Source organism: Gadus morhua, chromosome 19 (genome assembly GCF_902167405.1).
Source record: "Gadus morhua chromosome 19, gadMor3.0, whole genome shotgun sequence".
Lineage (NCBI taxonomy): Eukaryota > Metazoa > Chordata > Actinopteri > Gadiformes > Gadidae > Gadus > Gadus morhua.
Window position 1 is genome coordinate 3,109,707 of NC_044066.1, and position 22,586 is coordinate 3,132,292.

Consider the following 22,586-nt stretch of genomic DNA (forward strand, 5'->3'; position numbering starts at 1 on the left):
CTAGGCTGCTGCTGCTGGGGCTTGTAGCTTGGCTGCTGCTGCTGCTGGGGCTTGTAGCTTGGCTGCTGCTGCTGCTGCTGGGGCTTGTAGCTAGGCTGCTGCTGCGGCTGGTAGCTAGGCTGCTGCTGCTGCTGCTGGGGCTGCTGGGGGTTGTAGCTAGGCTGCTGCTGCTGCTGCTGCTGCTCGTCGCTAGGCTGCTGCTGCTGCTGCTCGTCGCCAGGATGCTGCTGCTGCTGCTGCTTGTCGCTAGGATGCTGCTGCTGCGGCTTGTCGCTATAATGCTGCTGCTGCTGGGGCTTGTCGCTAGGATGTTGCTGCTGCTGCTGCTGGGGCTTGTCGCTAGGATGTTGCTGCTGCTGCTGCTGGGGCTTGTAGCTAGGATGCTGCTGCTGCTGCTGGTAGCTTGGATGCTGCTGCTGGGGCTTGTAGCTAGGATGTTGCTGCTGGGGCTGCTGGGGCTGCTGGGTCTTGTAGCTAGGATGTTGCTGCTGCTGCTGCTGGGGCTTGTAGCTAGGATGTTGCTGATCCTGGGGCTCGTAGCTAGGATGCTGCTGATCCTGGGGCTCGTAGCTAGGATGCTGCTGATCCTGGGGCTCGTAGCTAGGACGCTGCTGATCCTGGGGCTCGTAGCTAGGACGCTGCTGATCCTGGGGCTCGTAGCTAGGATGCTGCTGCTGCTGCTGGGGCTCGTAGCTAGGATGCTGCTGCTGCTGCTGGGGCTCGTAGCTAGGATGCTGCTGCTCCTGGGGCTGCTGTTGCTGGTCGTAACTAGGCTCCTGTGGCTTATAGCTAGAAGTCTCCTGCTGGGGCTTGTAGCTAGGATACTGCTGCTGGGGTTTGTCGCTAGGATGCTGCTGCTGGGGCTGTGGCTGGCCGTAGCTAGGCTCCTGTGGCTTGTAGCTAGAAGGCTGCTGGGGCTTGTAGCTAGGATGTTGCTGCTGCTGCTGGGGCTTGTAGCTAGGATGTTGCTGCTGCTGCTGCTGGGGCTTGTAGCTAGGATGTTGCTGCTGCTGCTGCTGGGGCTTGTAGCTAGGATACTGCTGTTGCTGCTGGGGCTTGTAGCTAGGATGCTGCTGTTGCTGCTGCTGCTGGGGCTTGTCGCTAGGATGCTGCTGCTGGGGCTTGTCGCTAGGATATTGCTGCTGCTGCTGCTGGGGCTTGTAGCTAGGATGTTGCTGCTGCTGCTGGGGCTTGAAGCTAGGATGTTGCTGCTGCTGCTGCTGCTGGGGCTGGGGCTTGTAGCTAGGATGTTGCTGCTGGGGCTTGTAGCTAGGTTGTTGCTGCTGCTGGGGCTTGTAGCTAGGATGTTGCTGCTGCGGCTGGGGCTTGTAGCTAGGATGCTGCTGGGGCTTGTAGCTAGGATGCTGCTGGGGCTTGTAGCTAGGATGTTGCTGCTGCTGCTGGGGCTTGTAGCTAGGATGTTGCTGCTGCTGCTGGGGCTTGTAGCTAGGATGTTGCTGCTGCTGCTGCTGCTGGGGCTTGTAGCTAGGATGTTGCTGCTGCTGGGGCTTGTAGCTAGGATGCTGCTGCTGCTGCTGCTGCTGCTGCTGCTGCTGGGGCTTGTAGCTAGGATGTTGCTGCTGCTGCTGGGGCTTGTAGCTAGGATGCTGTTGCTGCTGGGGCTTGTAGCTAGGATGCTGCTGCTGCTGGGGCTTGTAGCTAGGATGCTGCTGCTGCTGGTCGCTAGGATGCTGCTGCTGCTGGGGCTTGTAGCTAGGATGCTGCTGCTCGCGCTTGTAGCTAGGATTCTGCTGCTGCGGCTTGTAGCTAAGATGCTGCTGCTGCTGGGGGTGATCGTAGCTAGGCTTCTGTGGCTTGTAGCTAGAAGGTTGCTGTGGCTGGGGCTGGTAGCTAGGAGGTTGTTCCAACTGCTGCTGGGAATTGTAGCTAGGAGGCTGCTGCAGCCCATACGTAGGCATCTCCGGCTCAGCATACCCGATCCTGTAAGCTGTTATGCATACTTGTTAGCACATGGAAACCTGCCTATTTAAATTAATACTTTATCCTGAACTCACCATGTACTTGACACCCTACATCAAGGAGTAGAGACAATTGAAGTACCCTGTTATGTGAATACAAACATATTTTAACATGTCCATGCCACTGATGACAAAATAAAGTACTCCAAAATAAAGAATTTACCTCATTATTAAAGCCATGGTTGAGCTGGCGAGCAACTGTAGTACGCCGGTGAGCCTGCCACTACAACTCCAGTGAAATGAGGAACGCTGCTGAAGCTTTAAAGAAGGACTCACATCTAATCCCATTCTGTTCTGGCACTGATTGGTTTGAAACAAGGTGCAACTCAATCATAATCAGTGTGCCTAATGAGTTGGAAGAGCAGACTTGACATCTATGCATGTTGTTCATGATGGAGTCCGCTGGTATCAGGATTATTAAACATGTATGATTGCACTGGAAGCACTATGATAGAGCGGGAAAACCCTATGGTGTCAGAGATCCACGCAGTGTTTGGTAGCAAAGTAGATGTGGATAAGTGTGGCTAGCAATGGTTAATCACAACCCCCACCTAGTGGTTAACTAGGGCCTATTCTTCCTTGGACTAGTTGAGAGTATCCTGCTCATGTTATTTTGAGTATTACATGATGTTGCTGCTTTAGTAGTAAAAAAAAGACATAGCTCATGTATTGACTGTAGTTCCTGGGCTTGAGTAGTGTTGTGTTTCAGAGTGAGTGGGGGTCCCTGGACATCGTAGAGGAAGAGCTGATGGCGCCAGTCCTCATCTCAAGGACCCTTTAACCTGGTCCGGGCAGCCATGTTGAGTAGAAGCCTCATGCTAGAGGCGGAGCAGTAGGCCTGTCTGTTGATGCTCTTGTTATTCAGTTGTGTCGAAATGGGTGAACATTTGAGTTTCTGTAATGCCATGTGAATTTCAAAGATGTGATTTAAAAAACACATGACCTTGTCTTGAAAGTTTAAAGAGGCTGCTGGAGGCATGGGGCAGCTTGTAGCTGGATACTAAAGATCTACTACAAATGCTGTCCATGAACTGTAGTGTTGCATTTGGCCATTCAAAGCAGCTCCACCTGGAAAGGCATCAAAATGGGCATTCAGCCTAGCCAATGACAAATTTGACCATTTAAAATTCATATTTTTATTATTTGCTGTGCACATATCAAATTTGGACAGTAAAACCATGTAATGGCAAGAACACATTTGCACAGTTCTTTGACCGCTTATCTTGCAGGATTTGATGGCATTTCCCAAGAAACGAACGTACACAATGTAATCTTCATAAGGTACAACTTTGGTGTTACTGCTTGTAGCTAGGAGAATGCTGCTGCTGCTGCCGCTGCTGTTGGGGCTTGTAGCTAGGCTGCTGCCGTTGTTGGGGCTTGTAGCTAGGCTGCTGCTGCTGGGGCTTGTAGCTTGGCTGCTGCTGCTGCTGCTGGGGCTTGTAGCTTGGCTGCTGCTGCTGCTGGGGCTTGTAGCTAGGCTGCTGCTGCGGCTGGTAGCTAGGCTGCTGCTGCTGCTGCTGGGGCTGCTGGGGGTTGTAGCTAGGCGGCTGCTGCTGCTGCTGCTGCTTGTCGCTAGGCTGCTGCTGCTGCTGCTGCTGCTGCTGCTGCTGCTCGTCGCCAGGATGCTGCTGCTGCTTGTCGCTAGGATGCTGCTGCTGCGGCTTGTCGCTATAATGCTGCTGCTGGGGCTTGTCGCTAGGATGTTGCTGCTGCTGCTGCTGGGGCTTGTCGCTAGGATGTTGCTGCTGCTGCTGCTGCTGCTGCTGGGGCTTGTAGCTAGGATGCTGCTGCTGCTGCTGCTGGGGCTTGTAGCTTGGATGCTGCTGCTGGGGCTTGTAGCTAGGATGTTGCTGCTGGGGCTGCTGGGTCTTGTAGCTAGGATGTTGCTGCTGCTGCTGCTGGGGCTTGTAGCTAGGATGTTGCTGATCCTGGGGCTCGTAGCTAGGATGCTGCTGATCCTGGGGCTCGTAGCTAGGATGCTGCTGATCCTGGGGCTCGTAGCTAGGACGCTGCTGATCCTGGGGCTCGTAGCTAGGATGCTGCTGCTGCTGCTGCTGGGGCTCGTAGCTAGGATGCTGCTGCTGCTGCTGCTGCTGGGGCTCGTAGCTAGGATGCTGCTGCTCCTGGGGCTGCTGTTGCTGGTCGTAACTAGGCTCCTGTGGCTTATAGCTAGAAGTCTCCTGCTGGGGCTTGTAGCTAGGATACTGCTGCTGGGGTTTGTCGCTAGGATGCTGCTGCTGGGGCTGTGGCTGGCCGTAGCTAGGCTCCTGTGGCTTGTAGCTAGAAGGCTGCTGGGGCTTGTAGCTAGGATGTTGCTGCTGCTGCTGGGGCTTGTAGCTAGGATGTTGCTGCTGCTGCTGCTGGGGCTTGTAGCTAGGATGTTGCTGCTGCTGCTGCTGGGGCTTGTAGCTAGGATACTGCTGCTGCTGCTGCTGGGGCTTGTAGCTAGGATGCTGCTGTTGCTGCTGCTGCTGCTGGGGCTTGTCGCTAGGATGCTGCTGCTGGGGCTTGTCGCTAGGATATTGCTGCTGCTGCTGCTGGGGCTTGTAGCTAGGATGTTGCTGCTGCTGGGGCTTGTAGCTAGGATGTTGCTGCTGCTGCTGCTGCTGCTGCTGGGGCTGGGGCTTGTAGCTAGAAGTCTCCTGCTGGGGCTTGTAGCTAGGATACTGCTGCTGGGGTTTGTCGCTAGGATGCTGCTGCTGGGGCTGTGGCTGGCCGTAGCTAGGCTCCTGTGGCTTGTAGCTAGAAGGCTGCTGGGGCTTGTAGCTAGGATGTTGCTGCTGCTGCTGGGGCTTGTAGCTAGGATGTTGCTGCTGCTGCTGCTGGGGCTTGTAGCTAGGATGTTGCTGCTGCTGCTGGGGCTTGTAGCTAGGATGTTGCTGTTGCTGCTGGGGCTTGTAGCTAGGATACTGCTGTTGCTGCTGCTGCTGCTGGGGCTTGTCGCTAGGATGCTGCTGCTGGGGCTTGTCGCTAGGATATTGCTGCTGCTGCTGCTGCTGGGGCTTGTAGCTAGGATGTTGCTGCTGCTGCTGGGGCTTGTAGCTAGGATGTTGCTGCTGCTGCTGCTGCTGGGGCTGGGGCTTGTAGCTAGGATGTTGCTGCTGGGGCTTGTAGCTAGGTTGTTGCTGCTGGGGCTTGTAGCTAGGATGTTGCTGCTGCGGCTGGGGCTTGTAGCTAGGATGCTGCTGGGGCTTGTAGCTAGGATGCTGCTGGGGCTTGTAGCTAGGATGTTGCTGCTGCTGCTGGGGCTTGTAGCTAGGATGTTGCTGCTGCTGCTGGGGCTTGTAGCTAGGATGTTGCTGCTGCTGCTGCTGCTGGGGCTTGTAGCTAGGATGTTGCTGCTGCTGGGGCTTGTAGCTAGGATGCTGCTGCTGCTGCTGGGGCTTGTAGCTAGGATGTTGCTGCTGCTGCTGGGGCTTGTAGCTAGGATGCTGTTGCTGCTGGGGCTTGTAGCTAGGATGCTGCTGCTGCTGGGGCTTGTAGCTAGGATGCTGCTGCTGCTGGGGCTGGTCGCTAGGATGCTGCTGCTGCTGGGGCTGGTCGCTAGGATGCTGCTGCTCGCGCTTGTAGCTAGGATTCTGCTGCTGCGGCTTGTAGCTAAGATGCTGCTGCTGCTGGGGGTGATCGTAGCTAGGCTTCTGTGGCTTGTAGCTAGAAGGTTGCTGTGGCTGGGGCTGGTAGCTAGGAGGTTGTTCCAACTGCTGCTGGGAATTGTAGCTAGGAGGCTGCTGCAGCCCATACGTAGGCATCTCCGGCTCAGCATACCCGATCCTGTAAGCTGTTATGCATACTTGTTAGCACATGGAAACCTGCCTATTTAAATTAATACTTTATCCTGAACTCACCATGTACTTGACACCCTACATCAAGGAGTAGAGACAATTGAAGTACCCTGTTATGTGAATACAAACATATTTTAACATGTCCATGCCACTGATGACAAAATAAAGTACTCCAAAATAAAGAATTTACCTCATTATTAAAGCCATGGTTGAGCTGGCGAGCAACTGTAGTACGCCGGTGAGCCTGCCACTACAACTCCAGTGAAATGAGGAACGCTGCTGAAGCTTTAAAGAAGGACTCACATCTAATCCCATTCTGTTCTGGCACTGATTGGTTTGAAACAAGGTGCAACTCAATCATAATCAGTGTGCCTAATGAGTTGGAAGAGCAGACTTGACATCTATGCATGTTGTTCATGATGGAGTCCGCTGGTATCAGGATTATTAAACATGTATGATTGCACTGGAAGCACTATGATAGAGCGGGAAAACCCTATGGTGTCAGAGATCCACGCAGTGTTTGGTAGCAAAGTAGATGTGGATAAGTGTGGCTAGCAATGGTTAATCACAACCCCCACCTAGTGGTTAACTAGGGCCTATTCTTCCTTGGACTAGTTGAGAGTATCCTGCTCATGTTATTTTGAGTATTACATGATGTTGCTGCTTTAGTAGTAAAAAAAGACATAGCTCATGTATTGACTGTAGTTCCTGGGCTTGAGTAGTGTTGTGTTTCAGAGTGAGTGGGGGTCCCTGGACATCGTAGAGGAAGAGCTGATGGCGCCAGTCCTCATCTCAAGGACCCTTTAACCTGGTCCGGGCAGCCATGTTGAGTAGAAGCCTCATGCTAGAGGCGGAGCAGTAGGCCTGTCTGTTGATGCTCTTGTTATTCAGTTGTGTCGAAATGGGTGAACATTTGAGTTTCTGTAATGCCATGTGAATTTCAAAGATGGGATTTAAAAAACACATGACCTTGTCTTGAAAGTTTAAAGAGGCTGCTGGAGGCATGGGGCGGCTTGTAGCTGGATACTAAAGATCTACTACAAATGCTGTCCATGAACTGTAGTGTTGCATTTGGCCATTCAAAGCAGCTCCACCTGGAAAGGCATCAAAATGGGCATTCAGCCTAGCCAATGACAAATTTGACCATTTAAAATTCATATTTTTATTATTTGCTGTGCACATATCAAATTTGGACAGTAAAACCATGTAATGGCAAGAACACATTTGCACAGTTCTTTGACCGCTTATCTTGCAGGATTTGGTGGCATTTCCCAAGAAACGAACGTACACAATGTAATCTTCATAAGGTACAACTTTGGTGTTACTGCTTGTAGCTAGGAGAATGCTGCTGCTGCTGCCGCTGCTGTTGGGGCTTGTAGCTAGGCTGCTGCCGTTGTTGGGGCTTGTAGCTAGGCTGCTGCTGCTGGGGCTTGTAGCTTGGCTGCTGCTGCTGCTGCTGCTGGGGCTTGTAGCTTGGCTGCTGCTGCTGCTGGGGCTTGTAGCTAGGCTGCTGCTGCGGCTGGTAGCTAGGCTGCTGCTGCTGCTGCTGCTGGGGCTGCTGGGGGTTGTAGCTAGGCGGCTGCTGCTGCTGCTGCTGCTTGTCGCTAGGCTGCTGCTGCTGCTGCTGCTGCTCGTCGCCAGGATGCTGCTGCTGCTTGTCGCTAGGATGCTGCTGCTGCTGCGGCTTGTCGCTATAATGCTGCTGCTGGGGCTTGTCGCTAGGATGTTGCTGCTGCTGCTGCTGGGGCTTGTCGCTAGGATGTTGCTGCTGCTGCTGCTGCTGCTGCTGGGGCTTGTAGCTAGGATGCTGCTGCTGCTGCTGCTGGGGCTTGTAGCTTGGATGCTGCTGCTGGGGCTTGTAGCTAGGATGTTGCTGCTGGGGCTGCTGGGGCTGCTGGGTCTTGTAGCTAGGATGTTGCTGCTGCTGCTGCTGGGGCTTGTAGCTAGGATGTTGCTGATCCTGGGGCTCGTAGCTAGGATGCTGCTGATCCTGGGGCTCGTAGCTAGGATGCTGCTGATCCTGGGGCTCGTAGCTAGGACGCTGCTGATCCTGGGGCTCGTAGCTAGGATGCTGCTGCTGCTGCTGGGGCTCGTAGCTAGGATGCTGCTGCTGCTGCTGCTGCTGGGGCTCGTAGCTAGGATGCTGCTGCTCCTGGGGCTGCTGTTGCTGGTCGTAACTAGGCTCCTGTGGCTTATAGCTAGAAGTCTCCTGCTGGGGCTTGTAGCTAGGATACTGCTGCTGGGGTTTGTCGCTAGGATGCTGCTGCTGGGGCTGTGGCTGGCCGTAGCTAGGCTCCTGTGGCTTGTAGCTAGAAGGCTGCTGGGGCTTGTAGCTAGGATGTTGCTGCTGCTGGGGCTTGTAGCTAGGATGTTGCTGCTGCTGCTGCTGGGGCTTGTAGCTAGGATGTTGCTGCTGCTGCTGCTGGGGCTTGTAGCTAGGATACTGCTGCTGCTGCTGGGGCTTGTAGCTAGGATGCTGCTGTTGCTGCTGCTGCTGCTGGGGCTTGTCGCTAGGATGCTGCTGCTGGGGCTTGTCGCTAGGATATTGCTGCTGCTGCTGCTGGGGCTTGTAGCTAGGATGTTGCTGCTGCTGGGGCTTGTAGCTAGGATGTTGCTGCTGCTGCTGGGGCTGGGGCTTGTAGCTAGGATGTTGCTGCTGGGGCTTGTAGCTAGGTTGTTGCTGCTGGGGCTTGTAGCTAGGATGTTGCTGCTGCGGCTGGGGCTTGTAGCTAGGATGCTGCTGGGGCTTGTAGCTAGGATGCTGCTGGGGCTTGTAGCTAGGATGTTGCTGCGGCTGGGGCTTGTAGCTAGGATGTTGCTGCTGCTGCTGGGGCTTGTAGCTAGGATGTTGCTGCTGCTGCTGCTGCTGGGGCTTGTAGCTAGGATGTTGCTGCTGCTGGGGCTTGTAGCTAGGATGCTGCTGCTGCTGCTGCTGCTGCTGGGGCTTGTAGCTAGGATGTTGCTGCTGCTGCTGGGGCTTGTAGCTAGGATGCTGTTGCTGCTGGGGCTTGTAGCTAGGATGCTGCTGCTGCTGGGGCTTGTAGCTAGGATGCTGCTGCTGCTGGGGCTGGTCGCTAGGATGCTGCTGCTGCTGGGGCTTGTAGCTAGGATGCTGCTGCTGCTGGGGCTTGTAGCTAGGATTCTGCTGCTGCGGCTTGTAGCTAAGATGCTGCTGCTGCTGGGGGTGATCGTAGCTAGGCTTCTGTGGCTTGTAGCTAGAAGGTTGCTGTGGCTGGGGCTGGTAGCTAGGGGGTTGTTCCAACTGCTGCTGGGAATTGTAGCTAGGAGGCTGCTGCAGCCCATACGTAGGCATCTCCGGCTCAGCATACCCGATCCTGTAAGCTGTTATGCATACTTGTTAGCACATGGAAACCTGCCTATTTAAATTAATACTTTATCCTGAACTCACCATGTACTTGACACCCTACATCAAGGAGTAGAGACAATTGAAGTACCCTGTTATGTGAATACAAACATATTTTAACATGTCCATGCCACTGATGACAAAATAAAGTACTCCAAAATAGAGAATTTACCTCATTATTAAAGCCATGGTTGAGCTGGCGAGCAACTGTAGTACGCCGGTGAGCCTGCCACTACAACTCCAGTGAAATGAGGAACGCTGCTGAAGCTTTAAAGAAGGACTCACATCTAATCCCATTCTGTTCTGGCACTGATTGGTTTGAAACAAGGTGCAACTCAATCATAATCAGTGTGCCTAATGAGTTGGAAGAGCAGACTTGACATCTATGCATGTTGTTCATGATGGAGTCCGCTGGTATCAGGATTATTAAACATGTATGATTGCACTGGAAGCACTATGATAGAGCGGGAAAACCCTATGGTGTCAGAGATCCACGCAGTGTTTGGTAGCAAAGTAGATGTGGATAAGTGTGGCTAGCAATGGTTAATCACAACCCCCACCTAGTGGTTAACTAGGGCCTATTCTTCCTTGGACTAGTTGAGAGTATCCTGCTCATGTTATTTTGAGTATTACATGATGTTGCTGCTTTAGTAGTAAAAAAAGACATAGCTCATGTATTGACTGTAGTTCCTGGGCTTGAGTAGTGTTGTGTTTCAGAGTGAGTGGGGGTCCCTGGACATCGTAGAGGAAGAGCTGATGGCGCCAGTCCTCATCTCAAGGACCCTTTAACCTGGTCCGGGCAGCCATGTTGAGTAGAAGCCTCATGCTAGAGGCGGAGCAGTAGGCCTGTCTGTTGATGCTCTTGTTATTCAGTTGTGTCTAAATGGGTGAACATTTGAGTTTCTGTAATGCCATGTGAATTTCAAAGATGTGATTTAAAAAACACATGACCTTGTCTTGAAAGTTTAAAGAGGCTGCTGGAGGCATGGGGCGGCTTGTAGCTGGATACTAAAGATCTACTACAAATGCTGTCCATGAACTGTAGTGTTGCATTTGGCCATTCAAAGCAGCTCCACCTGGAAAGGCATCAAAATGGGCATTCAGCCTAGCCAATGACAAATTTGACCATTTAAAATTCATATTTTTATTATTTGCTGTGCACATATCAAATTTGGACAGTAAAACCATGTAATGGCAAGAACACATTTGCACAGTTCTTTGACCGCTTATCTTGCAGGATTTGATGGCATTTCCCAAGAAACGAACGTACACAATGTAATCTTCATAAGGTACAACTTTGGTGTTACTGCTTGTAGCTAGGAGAATGCTGCTGCTGCTGCCGCTGCTGTTGGGGCTTGTAGCTAGGCTGCTGCCGTTGTTGGGGCTTGTAGCTAGGCTGCTGCTGCTGGGGCTTGTAGCTTGGCTGCTGCTGCTGCTGCTGGGGCTTGTAGCTTGGCTGCTGCTGCTGCTGGGGCTTGTAGCTTGGCTGCTGCTGCTTCTGGTAGCTAGGCTGCTGCTGCTGCTGGGGCTGCTGGGGCTGCTGGGGGTTGTAGCTAGGCTGCTGCTGCTGCTGCTGCTTGTCGCTAGGCTGCTGCTGCTGCTGCTGCTCGTCGCCAGGATGCTGCTGCTGCTGCTGCTGCTTGTCGCTAGGATGCTGCTGCTGCGGCTTGTCGCTATAATGCTGCTGCTGGGGCTTGTCGCTACGATGTTGCTGCTGCTGCTGCTGGGGCTTGTCGCTAGGATGTTGCTGCTGCTGCTGCTGCTGCTGGGGCTTGTAGCTAGGATGCTGCTGCTGCTGCTGCTGCTGCTGCTGCTGGGGCTTGTAGCTTGGATGCTGCTGCTGGGGCTTGTAGCTAGGATGTTGCTGCTGGGGCTGCTGGGGCTGCTGGGTCTTGTAGCTAGGATGTTGCTGCTGCTGGGGCTTGTAGCTAGGATGTTGCTGATCCTGGGGCTCGTAGCTAGGATGCTGCTGATCCTGGGGCTCGTAGCTAGGACGCTGCTGATCCTGGGGCTCGTAGCTAGGACGCTGCTGATCCTGGGGCTCGTAGCTAGGACGCTGCTGATCCTGGGGCTCGTAGCTAGGATGCTGCTGCTGCTGCTGGGGCTCGTAGCTAGGATGCTGCTGCTGGGGCTCGTAGCTAGGATGCTGCTGCTCCTGGGGCTGCTGTTGCTGGTCGTAACTAGGCTCCTGTGGCTTATAGCTAGAAGTCTCCTGCTGGGGCTTGTAGCTAGGATACTGCTGCTGGGGTTTGTCGCTAGGATGCTGCTGCTGGGGCTGTGGCTGGCCGTAGCTAGGCTCCTGTGGCTTGTAGCTAGAAGGCTGCTGGGGCTTGTAGCTAGGATGTTGCTGCTGCTGCTGGGGCTTGTAGCTAGGATGTTGCTGCTGCTGCTGCTGGGGCTTGTAGCTAGGATGTTGCTGCTGCTGCTGCTGGGGCTTGTAGCTAGGATACTGCTGTTGCTGCTGGGGCTTGTAGCTAGGATGCTGCTGTTGCTGCTGCTGCTGCTGGGGCTTGTCGCTAGGATGCTGCTGCTGGGGCTTGTCGCTAGGATATTGCTGCTGCTGCTGGGGCTTGTAGCTAGGATGTTGCTGCTGCTGCTGGGGCTTGTAGCTAGGATGTTGCTGCTGCTGCTGCTGCTGGGGCTGGGGCTTGTAGCTAGGATGTTGCTGCTGGGGCTTGTAGCTAGGTTGTTGCTGCTGGGGCTTGTAGCTAGGATGTTGCTGCTGCGGCTGGGGCTTGTAGCTAGGATGCTGCTGGGGCTTGTAGCTAGGATGCTGCTGGGGCTTGTAGCTAGGATGTTGCTGCTGCTGGGGCTTGTAGCTAGGATGTTGCTGCTGCTGCTGGGGCTTGTAGCTAGGATGTTGCTGCTGCTGCTGCTGCTGCTGGGGCTTGTAGCTAGGATGTTGCTGCTGCTGGGGCTTGTAGCTAGGATGCTGCTGCTGCTGCTGCTGCTGCTGGGGCTTGTAGCTAGGATGTTGCTGCTGCTGCTGGGGCTTGTAGCTAGGATGCTGTTGCTGCTGGGGCTTGTAGCTAGGATGCTGCTGCTGCTGGGGCTTGTAGCTAGGATGCTGCTGCTGCTGGGGCTGGTCGCTAGGATGCTGCTGCTCGCGCTTGTAGCTAGGATGCTGCTGCTCGCGCTTTTAGCTAGGATTCTGCTGCTGCGGCTTGTAGCTAAGATGCTGCTGCTGCTGATCGTAGCTAGGCTTCTGTGGCTTGTAGCTAGAAGGTTGCTGTGGCTGGGGCTGGTAGCTAGGAGGTTGTTCCAACTGCTGCTGGGAATTGTAGCTAGGAGGCTGCTGCAGCCCATACGTAGGCATCTCCGGCTCAGCATACCCGATCCTGTAAGCTGTTATGCATACTTGTTAGCACATGGAAACCTGCCTATTTAAATTAATACTTTATCCTGAACTCACCATGTACTTGACACCCTACATCAAGGAGTAGAGACAATTGAAGTACCCTGTTATGTGAATACAAACATATTTTAACATGTCCATGCCACTGATGACAAAATAAAGTACTCCAAAATAAAGAATTTACCTCATTATTAAAGCCATGGTTGAGCTGGCGAGCAACTGTAGTACGCCGGTGAGCCTGCCACTACAACTCCAGTGAAATGAGGAACGCTGCTGAAGCTTTAAAGAAGGACTCACATCTAATCCCATTCTGTTCTGGCACTGATTGGTTTGAAACAAGGTGCAACTCAATCATAATCAGTGTGCCTAATGAGTTGGAAGAGCAGACTTGACATCTATGCATGTTGTTCATGATGGAGTCCGCTGGTATCAGGATTATTAAACATGTATGATTGCACTGGAAGCACTATGATAGAGCGGGAAAACCCTATGGTGTCAGAGATCCACGCAGTGTTTGGTAGCAAAGTAGATGTGGATAAGTGTGGCTAGCAATGGTTAATCACAACCCCCACCTAGTGGTTAACTAGGGCCTATTCTTCCTTGGACTAGTTGAGAGTATCCTGCTCATGTTATTTTGAGTATTACATGATGTTGCTGCTTTAGTAGTAAAAAAAGACATAGCTCATGTATTGACTGTAGTTCCTGAGTAGTGTTGTGTTTCAGAGTGAGTGGGGGTCCCTGGACATCGTAGAGGAAGAGCTGATGGCGCCAGTCCTCATCTCAAGGACCCTTTAACCTGGTCCGGGCAGCCATGTTGAGTAGAAGCCTCATGCTAGAGGCGGAGCAGTAGGCCTGTCTGTTGATGCTCTTGTTATTCAGCTGTGTCTAAATGGGTGAACATTTGAGTTTCTGTAATGCCATGTGAATTTCAAAGATGTGATTTAAAAAACACATGACCTTGTCTTGAAAGTTTAAAGAGGCTGCTGGAGGCATGGGGCGGCTTGTAGCTGGATACTAAAGATCTACTACAAATGCTGTCCATGAACTGTAGTGTTGCATTTGGCCATTCAAAGCAGCTCCACCTGGAAAGGCATCAAAATGGGCATTCAGCCTAGCCAATGACAAATTTGACCATTTAAAATTCATATTTTTATTATTTGCTGTGCACATATCAAATTTGGACAGTAAAACCATGTAATGGCAAGAACACATTTGCACAGTTCTTTGACCGCTTATCTTGCAGGATTTGATGGCATTTCCCAAGAAACGAACGTACACAATGTAATCTTCATAAGGAACAACTTTGGTGTTACTGCTTGTAGCTAGGAGAATGCTGCTGCTGCTGCCGCTGCTGCTGTTGGGGCTTGTAGCTAGGCTGCTGCCGTTGTTGGGGCTTGTAGCTAGGCTGCTGCTGCTGGGGCTTGTAGCTTGGCTGCTGCTGCTGCTGGGGCTTGTAGCTTGGCTGCTGCTGCTGCTGCTGCTGGGGCTTGTAGCTAGGCTGCTGCTGCGGCTGGTAGCTAGGCTGCTGCTGCTGCTGCTGCTGCTGCTGGGGCTGCTGGGGGTTGTAGCTAGGCTGCTGCTGCTGCTGCTGCTGCTGCTGCTTGTCGCTAGGCTGCTGCTGCTGCTGCTCGTCGCCAGGATGCTGCTGCTGCTGCTTGTCGCTAGGATGCTGCTGCTGCGGCTTGTCGCTATAATGCTGCTGCTGCTGCTGGGGCTTGTCGCTAGGATGTTGCTGCTGCTGCTGGGGCTTGTCGCTAGGATGTTGCTGCTGCTGCTGCTGCTGGGGCTTGTAGCTAGGATCCTGCTGCTGCTGCTGGTAGCTTGGATGCTGCTGCTGGGGCTTGTAGCTAGGATGTTGCTGCTGGGGCTGCTGGGGCTGCTGGGTCTTGTAGCTAGGATGTTGCTGCTGCTGCTGCTGGGGCTTGTAGCTAGGATGTTGCTGATCCTGGGGCTCGTAGCTAGGATGCTGCTGATCCTGGGGCTCGTAGCTAGGACGCTGCTGATCCTGGGGCTCGTAGCTAGGACGCTGCTGATCCTGGGGCTCGTAGCTAGGATGCTGCTGCTGCTGCTGGGGCTCGTAGCTAGGATGCTGCTGCTCCTGGGGCTCGTAGCTAGGATGCTGCTGCTCCTGGGGCTGCTGTTGCTGGTCGTAACTAGGCTCCTGTGGCTTATAGCTAGAAGTCTCCTGCTGGGGCTTGTAGCTAGGATACTGCTGCTGGGGTTTGTCGCTAGGATGCTGCTGCTGGGGCTGTGGCTGGCCGTAGCTAGGCTCCTGTGGCTTGTAGCTAGAAGGCTGCTGGGGCTTGTAGCTAGGATGTTGCTGCTGCTGCTGGGGCTTGTAGCTAGGATGCTGCTGCTGCTGCTGGGGCTTGTAGCTAGGATGCTGCTGCTGCTGCTGCTGCTGGGGCTGGGGCTTGTAGCTAGGATGTTGCTGCTGGGGCTTGTAGCTAGGTTGTTGCTGCTGCTGGGGCTTGTAGCTAGGATGTTGCTGCTGCGGCTGGGGCTTGTAGCTAGGATGCTGCTGGGGCTTGTAGCTAGGATGCTGCTGGGGCTTGTAGCTAGGATGTTGCTGCTGCTGCTGGGGCTTGTAGCTAGGATGTTGCTGCTGCTGCTGGGGCTTGTAGCTAGGATGTTGCTGCTGCTGCTGCTGGGGCTTGTAGCTAGGATGTTGCTGCTGCTGGGGCTTGTAGCTAGGATGCTGCTGCTGCTGCTGCTGCTGGGGCTTGTAGCTAGGATGTTGCTGCTGCTGCTGGGGCTTGTAGCTAGGATGCTGTTGCTGCTGGGGCTTGTAGCTAGGATGCTGCTGCTGCTGGGGCTTGTAGCTAGGATGCTGCTGCTGCTGGGGCTGGTCGCTAGGATGCTGCTGCTGCTGGGGCTTGTAGCTAGGATGCTGCTGCTCGCGCTTGTAGCTAGGATTCTGCTGCTGCGGCTTGTAGCTAAGATGCTGCTGCTGCTGGGGGTGATCGTAGCTAGGCTTCTGTGGCTTGTAGCTAGAAGGTTGCTGTGGCTGGGGCTGGTAGCTAGGAGGTTGTTCCAACTGCTGCTGGGAATTGTAGCTAGGAGGCTGCTGCAGCCCATACGTAGGCATCTCCGGCTCAGCATACCCGATCCTGTAAGCTGTTATGCATACTTGTTAGCACATGGAAACCTGCCTATTTAAATTAATACTTTATCCTGAACTCACCATGTACTTGACACCCTACATCAAGGAGTAGAGACAATTGAAGTACCCTGTTATGTGAATACAAACATATTTTAACATGTCCATGCCACTGATGACAAAATAAAGTACTCCAAAATAGAGAATTTACCTCATTATTAAAGCCATGGTTGAGCTGGCGAGCAACTGTAGTACGCCGGTGAGCCTGCCACTACAACTCCAGTGAAATGAGGAACGCTGCTGAAGCTTTAAAGAAGGACTCACATCTAATCCCATTCTGTTCTGGCACTGATTGGTTTGAAACAAGGTGCAACTCAATCATAATCAGTGTGCCTAATGAGTTGGAAGAGCAGACTTGACATCTATGCATGTTGTTCATGATGGAGTCCGCTGGTATCAGGATTATTAAACATGTATGATTGCACTGGAAGCACTATGATAGAGCGGGAAAACCCTATGGTGTCAGAGATCCACGCAGTGTTTGGTAGCAAAGTAGATGTGGATAAGTGTGGCTAGCAATGGTTAATCACAACCCCCACCTAGTGGTTAACTAGGGCCTATTCTTCCTTGGACTAGTTGAGAGTATCCTGCTCATGTTATTTTGAGTATTACATGATGTTGCTGCTTTAGTAGTAAAAAAAGACATAGCTCATGTATTGACTGTAGTTCCTGGGCTTGAGTAGTGTTGTGTTTCAGAGTGAGTGGGGGTCCCTGGACATCGTAGAGGAAGCGCTGATGGCGCCAGTCCTCATCTCAAGGACCCTTTAACCTTGTCCGGGCAGCCATGTTGAGTAGAAGCCTCATGCTAGAGGCGGAGCAGTAGGCCTGTCTGTTGATGCTCTTGTTATTCAGTTGTGTCGAAATGGGTGAACATTTGAGTTTCTGTAATGCCATGTGAATTTCAAAGATGTGATTTAAAAAACACATGACCTTGTCTTGAAAGTTTAAAGAGGCTGCTGGAGGCATGGGGCGGCTTGTAGCTGGATACTAAAGATCTACTACAAATGCTGTCCATGAACTGTAGTGTTGCATTTGGCCATTCAAAGCAGCTCCACCTGGAAAGGCATCAAAATGGGCATTCAGCCTAGCCAATGACAAATTTGACCATTTAAAATTCATATTTTTATTATTTGCTGTGCACATATCAAATTTGGACAGTAAAACCATGTAATGGCAAGAACACATTTGCACAGTTCTTTGACCGCTTATCTTGCAGGATTTGATGGCATTTCCCAAGAAACGAACGTACACAATGTAATCTTCATAAGGTACAACTTTGGTGTTACTGCTTGTAGCTAGGAGAATGCTGCTGCTGCTGCCGCTGCTGTTGGGGCTTGTAGCTAGGCTGCTGCCGTTGTTGGGGCTTGTAGCTAGGCTGCTGCTGCTGGGGCTTGTAGCTTGGCTGCTGCTGCTGGGGCTTGTAGCTTGGCTGCTGCTGCTGGGGCTTGTAGCTAGGCTGCTGCTGCGGCTGGTAGCTAGGCTGCTGCTGCGGCTGGTGCTGGGGCTGCTGGGGGTTGTAGCTAGGCTGCTGCTGCTGCTGCTGCTGCTTGTCGCTAGCCTGCTGCTGCTGCTGCTGCTGCTCGTCGCCAGGATGCTGCTGCTGCTGCTGCTTGTCGCTAGGATGCTGCTGCTGCGGCTTGTCGCTATAATGCTGCTGCTGCTGCTGGGGCTTGTCGCTAGGATGTTGCTGCTGCTGCTGCTGGGGCTTGTCGCTAGGATGTTGCTGCTGCTGCTGCTGCTGCTGCTGGGGCTTGTAGCTAGGATGCTGCTGCTGCTGCTGCTGATGGGGCTTGTAGCTTGGATGCTGCTGCTGGGGCTTGTAGCTAGGATGTTGCTGCTGGGGCTGCTGGGGCTGCTGGGTCTTGTAGCTAGGATGTTGCTGCTGCTGCTGCTGGGGCTTGTAGCTAGGATGTTGCTGATCCTGGGGCTCGTAGCTAGGATGCTGCTGATCCTGGGGCTCGTAGCTAGGACGCTGCTGATCCTGGGGCTCGTAGCTAGGACGCTGCTGATCCTGGGGCTCGTAGCTAGGATGCTGCTGCTGCTGCTGGGGCTCGTAGCTAGGATGCTGCTGCTGCTGCTCCTGGGGCTCGTAGCTAGGATGCTGCTGCTGCTCCTGGGGCTGCTGTTGCTGGTCGTAACTAGGCTCCTGTGGCTTATAGCTAGAAGTCTCCTGCTGGGGCTTGTAGCTAGGATACTGCTGCTGGGGTTTGTCGCTAGGATGCTGCTGCTGGGGCTGTGGCTGGCCGTAGCTAGGCTCCTGTGGCTTGTAGCTAGAAGGCTGCTGGGGCTTGTAGCTAGGATGTTGCTGCTGCTGCTGGGGCTTGTAGCTAGGATGTTGCTGCTGCTGCTGCTGGGGCTTGTAGCTAGGATGTTGCTGCTGCTGCTGCTGGGGCTTGTAGCTAGGATACTGCTGTTGCTGCTGGGGCTTGTAGCTAGGATGCTGCTGTTGCTGCTGCTGCTGCTGGGGCTTGTCGCTAGGATGCTGCTGCTGGGGCTTGTCGCTAGGATATTGCTGCTGCTGCTGCTGCTGGGGCTTGTAGCTAGGATGTTGCTGCTGCTGCTGGGGCTTGTAGCTAGGATGTTGCTGCTGCTGCTGCTGCTGGGGCTGGGGCTTGTAGCTAGGATGTTGCTGCTGGGGCTTGTAGCTAGGTTGTTGCTGCTGGGGCTTGTAGCTAGGATGTTGCTGCTGCGGCTGGGGCTTGTAGCTAGGATGCTGCTGGGGCTTGTAGCTAGGATGCTGCTGGGGCTTGTAGCTAGGATGTTGCTGCTGCTGCTGGGGCTTGTAGCTAGGATGTTGCTGCTGCTGCTGGGGCTTGTAGCTAGGATGTTGCTGCTGCTGCTGGGGCTTGTAGCTAGGATGTTGCTGCTGCTGCTGGGGCTTGTAGCTAGGATGTTGCTGCTGCTGCTGCTGCTGCTGCTGGGGCTTGTAGCTAGGATGTTGCTGCTGCTGCTGGGGCTTGTAGCTAGGATGCTGTTGCTGCTGGGGCTTGTAGCTAGGATGCTGCTGCTGCTGGGGCTTGTAGCTAGGATGCTGCTGCTGCTGGGGCTGGTCGCTAGGATGCTGCTGCTGCTGGGGCTTGTAGCTAGGATGCTGCTGCTCGCGCTTGTAGCTAGGATTCTGCTGCTGCGGCTTGTAGCTAAGATGCTGCTGCTGCTGGGGGTGATCGTAGCTAGGCTTCTGTGGCTTGTAGCTAGAAGGTTGCTGTGGCTGGGGCTGGTAGCTAGGAGGTTGTTCCAACTGCTGCTGGGAATTGTAGCTAGGAGGCTGCTGCAGCCCATACGTAGGCATCTCCGGCTCAGCATACCCGATCCTGTAAGCTGTTATGCATACTTGTTAGCACATGGAAACCTGCCTATTTAAATTAATACTTTATCCTGAACTCACCATGTACTTGACACCCTACATCAAGGAGTAGAGACAATTGAAGTACCCTGTTATGTGAATACAAACATATTTTAACATGTCCATGCCACTGATGACAAAATAAAGTACTCCAAAATAAAGAATTTACCTCATTATTAAAGCCATGGTTGAGCTGGCGAGCAACTGTAGTACGCCGGTGAGCCTGCCACTACAACTCCAGTGAAATGAGGAACGCTGCTGAAGCTTTAAAGAAGGACTCACATCTAATCCCATTCTGTTCTGGCACTGATTGGTTTGAAACAAGGTGCAACTCAATCATAATCAGTGTGCCTAATGAGTTGGAAGAGCAGACTTGACATCTATGCATGTTGTTCATGATGGAGTCCGCTGGTATCAGGATTATTAAACATGTATGATTGCACTGGAAGCACTATGATAGAGCGGGAAAACCCTATGGTGTCAGAGATCCACGCAGTGTTTGGTAGCAAAGTAGATGTGGATAAGTGTGGCTAGCAATGGTTAATCACAACCCCCACCTAGTGGTTAACTAGGGCCTATTCTTCCTTGGACTAGTTGAGAGTATCCTGCTCATGTTATTTTGAGTATTACATGATGTTGCTGCTTTAGTAGTAAAAAAAGACATAGCTCATGTATTGACTGTAGTTCCTGGGCTTGAGTAGTGTTGTGTTTCAGAGTGAGTGGGGGTCCCTGGACATCGTAGAGGAAGAGCTGATGGCGCCAGTCCTCATCTCAAGGACCCTTTAACCTGGTCCGGGCAGCCATGTTGAGTAGAAGCCTCATGCTAGAGGCGGAGCAGTAGGCCTGTCTGTTGATGCTCTTGTTATTCAGTTGTGTCGAAATGGGTGAACATTTGAGTTTCTGTAATGCCATGTGAATTTCAAAGATGTGATTTAAAAAACACATGACCTTGTCTTGAAAGTTTAAAGAGGCTGCTGGAGGCATGGGGCGGCTTGTAGCTGGATACTAAAGATCTACTACAAATGCTGTCCATGAACTGTAGTGTTGCATTTGGCCATTCAAAGCAGCTCCACCTGGAAAGGCATCAAAATGGGCATTCAGCCTAGCCAATGACAAATTTGACCATTTAAAATTCATATTTTTATTATTTGCTGTGCACATATCAAATTTGGACAGTAAAACCATGTAATGGCAAGAACACATTTGCACAGTTCTTTGACCGCTTATCTTGCAGGATTTGATGGCATTTCCCAAGAAACAAACGTACACAATGTAATCTTCATAAGGTACAACTTTGGTGTTACTGCTTGTAGCTAGGAGAATGCTGCTGCTGCTGCCGCTGCTGTTGGGGCTTGTAGCTAGGCTGCTGCCGTTGTTGGGGCTTGTAGCTAGGCTGCTGCTGCTGGGGCTTGTAGCTTGGCTGCTGCTGCTGGGGCTTGTAGCTTGGCTGCTGCTGCTGGGGCTTGTAGCTTGGCTGCTGCTGCGGCTGGTAGCTAGGCTGCTGCTGCGGCTGGTGCTGGGGCTGCTGGGGGTTGTAGCTAGGCTGCTGCTGCTGCTGCTGCTGCTTGTCGCTAGGCTGCTGCTGCTGCTGCTGCTGCTCGTCGCCAGGATGCTGCTGCTGCTGCTGCTTGTCGCTAGGATGCTGCTGCTGCGGCTTGTCGCTATAATGCTGCTGCTGCTGCTGGGGCTTGTCGCTAGGATGTTGCTGCTGCTGCTGGGGCTTGTCGCTAGGATGTTGCTGCTGCTGCTGCTGGGGCTTGTAGCTAGGATGTTGCTGATCCTGGGGCTCGTAGCTAGGATGCTGCTGATCCTGGGGCTCGTAGCTAGGATGCTGCTGATCCTGGGGCTCGTAGCTAGGACGCTGCTGATCCTGGGGCTCGTAGCTAGGATGCTGCTGCTGCTGCTGGGGCTCGTAGCTAGGATGCTGCTGCTGCTGCTGCTGGGGCTCGTAGCTAGGATGCTGCTGCTGCTCCTGGGGCTGCTGTTGCTGGTCGTAACTAGGCTCCTGTGGCTTATAGCTAGAAGTCTCCTGCTGGGGCTTGTAGCTAGGATACTGCTGCTGGGGTTTGTCGCTAGGATGCTGCTGCTGGGGCTGTGGCTGGCCGTAGCTAGGCTCCTGTGGCTTGTAGCTAGAAGGCTGCTGGGGCTTGTAGCTAGGATGTTGCTGCTGCTGCTGGGGCTTGTAGCTAGGATGTTGCTGCTGCTGCTGCTGGGGCTTGTAGCTAGGATGTTGCTGCTGCTGCTGCTGGGGCTTGTAGCTAGGATACTGCTGTTGCTGCTGGGGCTTGTAGCTAGGATGCTGCTGTTGCTGCTGCTGGGGCTTGTCGCTAGGATGCTGCTGCTGGGGCTTGTCGCTAGGATATTGCTGCTGCTGCTGCTGCTGGGGCTTGTAGCTAGGATGTTGCTGCTGCTGCTGGGGCTTGTAGCTAGGATGTTGCTGCTGCTGCTGCTGCTGGGGCTGGGGCTTGTAGCTAGGATGTTGCTGCTGGGGCTTGTAGCTAGGTTGTTGCTGCTGGGGCTTGTAGCTAGGATGTTGCTGCTGCGGCTGGGGCTTGTAGCTAGGATGCTGCTGGGGCTTGTAGCTAGGATGTTGCTGCTGCTGCTGGGGCTTGTAGCTAGGATGTTGCTGCTGCTGCTTGGGCTTGTAGCTAGGATGTTGCTGCTGCTGCTGGGGCTTGTAGCTAGGATGTTGCTGCTGCTGGGGCTTGTAGCTAGGATGCTGCTGCTGCTGCTGCTGCTGCTGCTGCTGCTGGGGCTTGTAGCTAGGATGTTGCTGCTGCTGCTGGGGCTTGTAGCTAGGATGCTGTTGCTGCTGGGGCTTGTAGCTAGGATGCTGCTGCTGCTGGGGCTTGTAGCTAGGATGCTGCTGCTGCTGGGGCTGGTCGCTAGGATGCTGCTGCTGCTGGGGCTTGTAGCTAGGATGCTGCTGCTCGCGCTTGTAGCTAGGATTCTGCTGCTGCGGCTTGTAGCTAAGATGCTGCTGCTGCTGGGGGTGATCGTAGCTAGGCTTCTGTGGCTTGTAGCTAGAAGGTTGCTGTGGCTGGGGCTGGTAGCTAGGAGGTTGTTCCAACTGCTGCTGGGAATTGTAGCTAGGAGGCTGCTGCAGCCCATACGTAGGCATCTCCGGCTCAGCATACCCGATCCTGTAAGCTGTTATGCATACTTGTTAGCACATGGAAACCTGCCTATTTAAATTAATACTTTATCCTGAACTCACCATGTACTTGACACCCTACATCAAGGAGTAGAGACAATTGAAGTACCCTGTTATGTGAATACAAACATATTTTAACATGTCCATGCCACTGATGACAAAATAAAGTACTCCAAAATAAAGAATTTACCTCATTATTAAAGCCATGGTTGAGCTGGCGAGCAACTGTAGTACGCCGGTGAGCCTGCCACTACAACTCCAGTGAAATGAGGAACGCTGCTGAAGCTTTAAAGAAGGACTCACATCTAATCCCATTCTGTTCTGGCACTGATTGGTTTGAAACAAGGTGCAACTCAATCATAATCAGTGTGCCTAATGAGTTGGAAGAGCAGACTTGACATCTATGCATGTTGTTCATGATGGAGTCCGCTGGTATCAGGATTATTAAA

At 53.0% G+C, this 22,586-nt stretch overlaps 3 protein-coding genes and 3 long non-coding RNA genes across 6 annotated transcripts; all 6 read right to left on the reverse strand.

Annotated features, from left to right (window-relative positions):
• Positions 1–5,525: 5,525 nt before the first annotated feature.
• LOC115532592 (uncharacterized) lies at positions 5,526–6,058 on the reverse strand. Its single transcript, XR_003974077.1, has 3 exons — positions 5,952–6,058; positions 5,825–5,871; positions 5,526–5,757 (listed from the first exon to the last, which is right to left on the reverse strand). It is a non-coding gene; the product is annotated as an uncharacterized LOC115532592 (long non-coding RNA).
• Positions 6,059–8,907: 2,849 nt separating this feature from the next.
• Positions 8,908–9,404, reverse strand: LOC115531823 (uncharacterized). Its single transcript, XR_003973946.1, has 3 exons — positions 9,298–9,404; positions 9,171–9,217; positions 8,908–9,103 (listed from the first exon to the last, which is right to left on the reverse strand). It is a non-coding gene; the product is annotated as an uncharacterized LOC115531823 (long non-coding RNA).
• A 2,891-nt stretch (positions 9,405–12,295) lies between these two features.
• Positions 12,296–12,771, reverse strand: LOC115532441 (uncharacterized). Its single transcript, XR_003974036.1, has 3 exons — positions 12,665–12,771; positions 12,538–12,584; positions 12,296–12,470 (listed from the first exon to the last, which is right to left on the reverse strand). It is a non-coding gene; the product is annotated as an uncharacterized LOC115532441 (long non-coding RNA).
• Positions 12,772–13,260: 489 nt separating this feature from the next.
• Positions 13,261–15,898, reverse strand: LOC115532623 (putative uncharacterized protein DDB_G0294196). The gene is made up of 4 exons (XM_030342498.1): positions 15,792–15,898; positions 15,665–15,711; positions 15,225–15,597; positions 13,261–13,276 (listed from the first exon to the last, which is right to left on the reverse strand). The coding sequence occupies exons 1-4, from the start codon at positions 15,806–15,808 to the stop codon at positions 13,261–13,263; spliced, it is 453 nt and encodes a 150-aa protein (XP_030198358.1). The 5' UTR covers positions 15,809–15,898.
• A 434-nt stretch (positions 15,899–16,332) lies between these two features.
• Positions 16,333–19,259, reverse strand: LOC115532624 (repetitive proline-rich cell wall protein 2-like). The gene is made up of 4 exons (XM_030342499.1): positions 19,153–19,259; positions 19,026–19,072; positions 18,586–18,958; positions 16,333–16,351 (listed from the first exon to the last, which is right to left on the reverse strand). The coding sequence occupies exons 1-4, from the start codon at positions 19,167–19,169 to the stop codon at positions 16,333–16,335; spliced, it is 456 nt and encodes a 151-aa protein (XP_030198359.1). The 5' UTR covers positions 19,170–19,259.
• A 495-nt stretch (positions 19,260–19,754) lies between these two features.
• LOC115532625 (putative uncharacterized protein DDB_G0294196) lies at positions 19,755–22,434 on the reverse strand. The gene is made up of 4 exons (XM_030342500.1): positions 22,328–22,434; positions 22,201–22,247; positions 21,761–22,133; positions 19,755–19,770 (listed from the first exon to the last, which is right to left on the reverse strand). The coding sequence occupies exons 1-4, from the start codon at positions 22,342–22,344 to the stop codon at positions 19,755–19,757; spliced, it is 453 nt and encodes a 150-aa protein (XP_030198360.1). The 5' UTR covers positions 22,345–22,434.
• Positions 22,435–22,586: the final 152 nt, after the last annotated feature.